This window comes from Heptranchias perlo, chromosome 1 (genome assembly GCF_035084215.1).
Source record: "Heptranchias perlo isolate sHepPer1 chromosome 1, sHepPer1.hap1, whole genome shotgun sequence".
In the NCBI taxonomy this organism is placed as follows: Eukaryota; Metazoa; Chordata; class Chondrichthyes; order Hexanchiformes; family Hexanchidae; genus Heptranchias; species Heptranchias perlo.
The window spans coordinates 53,359,900-53,361,189 of NC_090325.1; the positions used below are offsets into that span (position 1 = coordinate 53,359,900).

The following is a 1,290-nucleotide window of genomic DNA, read 5'->3' on the forward strand; positions in this document are numbered from 1 at the left end:
GCAACAGGGAACACTGGCCCTGTCCACCAGGACTCTGTGTGCTCACCTGATCCGTGAATGATATCAATAACACGAACGGCATCTCCCAAGTCACCAACAGTCCTACACTCCCCACCTGTCCTCTCCCATATGACCATCAAATTGCCCTCCATATGATTACACATTGCTTCCTTCCTCAGCTCATCGCAGAAATAAAAAACACCACTAAATGTAAATTCAAATTCACATTTATAATTAAACAAATGAAATGATGCAAAAAATTGAGACTATTCACCCTTGTGCGTTCCCTTAATGCCTGTTGTTCATGTGACTTTACCTATCCTAGTGCTTCTATGGGGTGCATTCCCATTGGCTAGAGCATGGGTGGTGGGACGCTGCTGACCTTCAATGAAGGAGCGTGCAGATGTCCTCGGAGGACGACCTCAAGTAGTTCTGGGCCGGGAGGGCCCGGCTTCAGACAGCGCCATCTCGGCATTGGCTGCAGCAGTCTGGCCTGGCTGGCTGATAAGCAACAGCAAGGGCACTAGCGGAGTGGCAGGGGAGGGAGCAGGAAGGCTGTCATCCTGAGAGAGGCAGGTTCGACTGCCATGGTGCCACTGCCACTCCCCCGGGCCGGTGCCTCCGCAATCTTAGTGATCAGGTGGAGGATGGATTGCTGGAGTGCTGTGACACCCTGGAAGCCCCATTCCACAGTGCTACCCAGAGCCACAATAGCAGCAGTCTGCACTTCCATTGCAGCAGTCTGAGCTTCCATTGCAGTAGTCTGAGCTTCCATCGCAGCAGTCTGCACTTCCATTGCAGCAGTCTGAGCTTCCATTGCAGCAGTCTGAGCTTCCATCGCAGCAGTCTGCACTTCCATCGCAGCAGTCTGAGCTTCCATCGCAGCAGTCTGAGCTTCCATTGCAGCAGTCTGAGCTTCCATCGCAGCAGTCTGCACTTCCATCGCAGCAGTCTGAGCTTCCATCGCAGCAGTCTGAGCTTCCATTGCAGCAGTCTGAGCTTCCATTGCAGCAGTCTGAGCTTCCATTGCAGCAGTCTGAGCTTCCATTGCAGCAGTCTGAGCTTCCATTGCAGCAGTCTGAGCTTCCATTGCAGCAGTCTGAGCTTCCATTGCAGCAGTCTGAGCTTCCATTGCAGCAGTCTGCACTTCCATCGCAGCAGTCTGAGCTTCCATCGCAGCAGTCTGAGCTTCCATCGCAGCAGTCTGAGCTTCAACCAAAGCTTGCGGAGCTTTGATGACATCGATTTGTGCTGCAATGGAAACCGCAACATCGGCCATCAGACGCTGCA

The 1,290-nt window shown here is 53.0% G+C and overlaps 1 protein-coding gene across 1 annotated transcript; it reads right to left on the reverse strand.

The window, feature by feature from the left end:
• Positions 1-523: 523 nt before the first annotated feature.
• LOC137326829 (P-selectin glycoprotein ligand 1-like) lies at positions 524-1,006 on the reverse strand. The gene has a single exon (XM_067992551.1). The coding sequence runs from the start codon at positions 1,004-1,006 to the stop codon at positions 524-526; it is 483 nt and encodes a 160-aa protein (XP_067848652.1).
• Between the last annotated feature and the right edge of the window lie 284 nt (positions 1,007-1,290).

Excerpts from the sequence above, each read along its gene's own strand:
- LOC137326829 (XM_067992551.1), bottom strand. The coding sequence starts at position 1,006 with ATGGAAGCTCAGACTGCTGCAATGGAAGCTCAGACTGCTGCGATGGAA.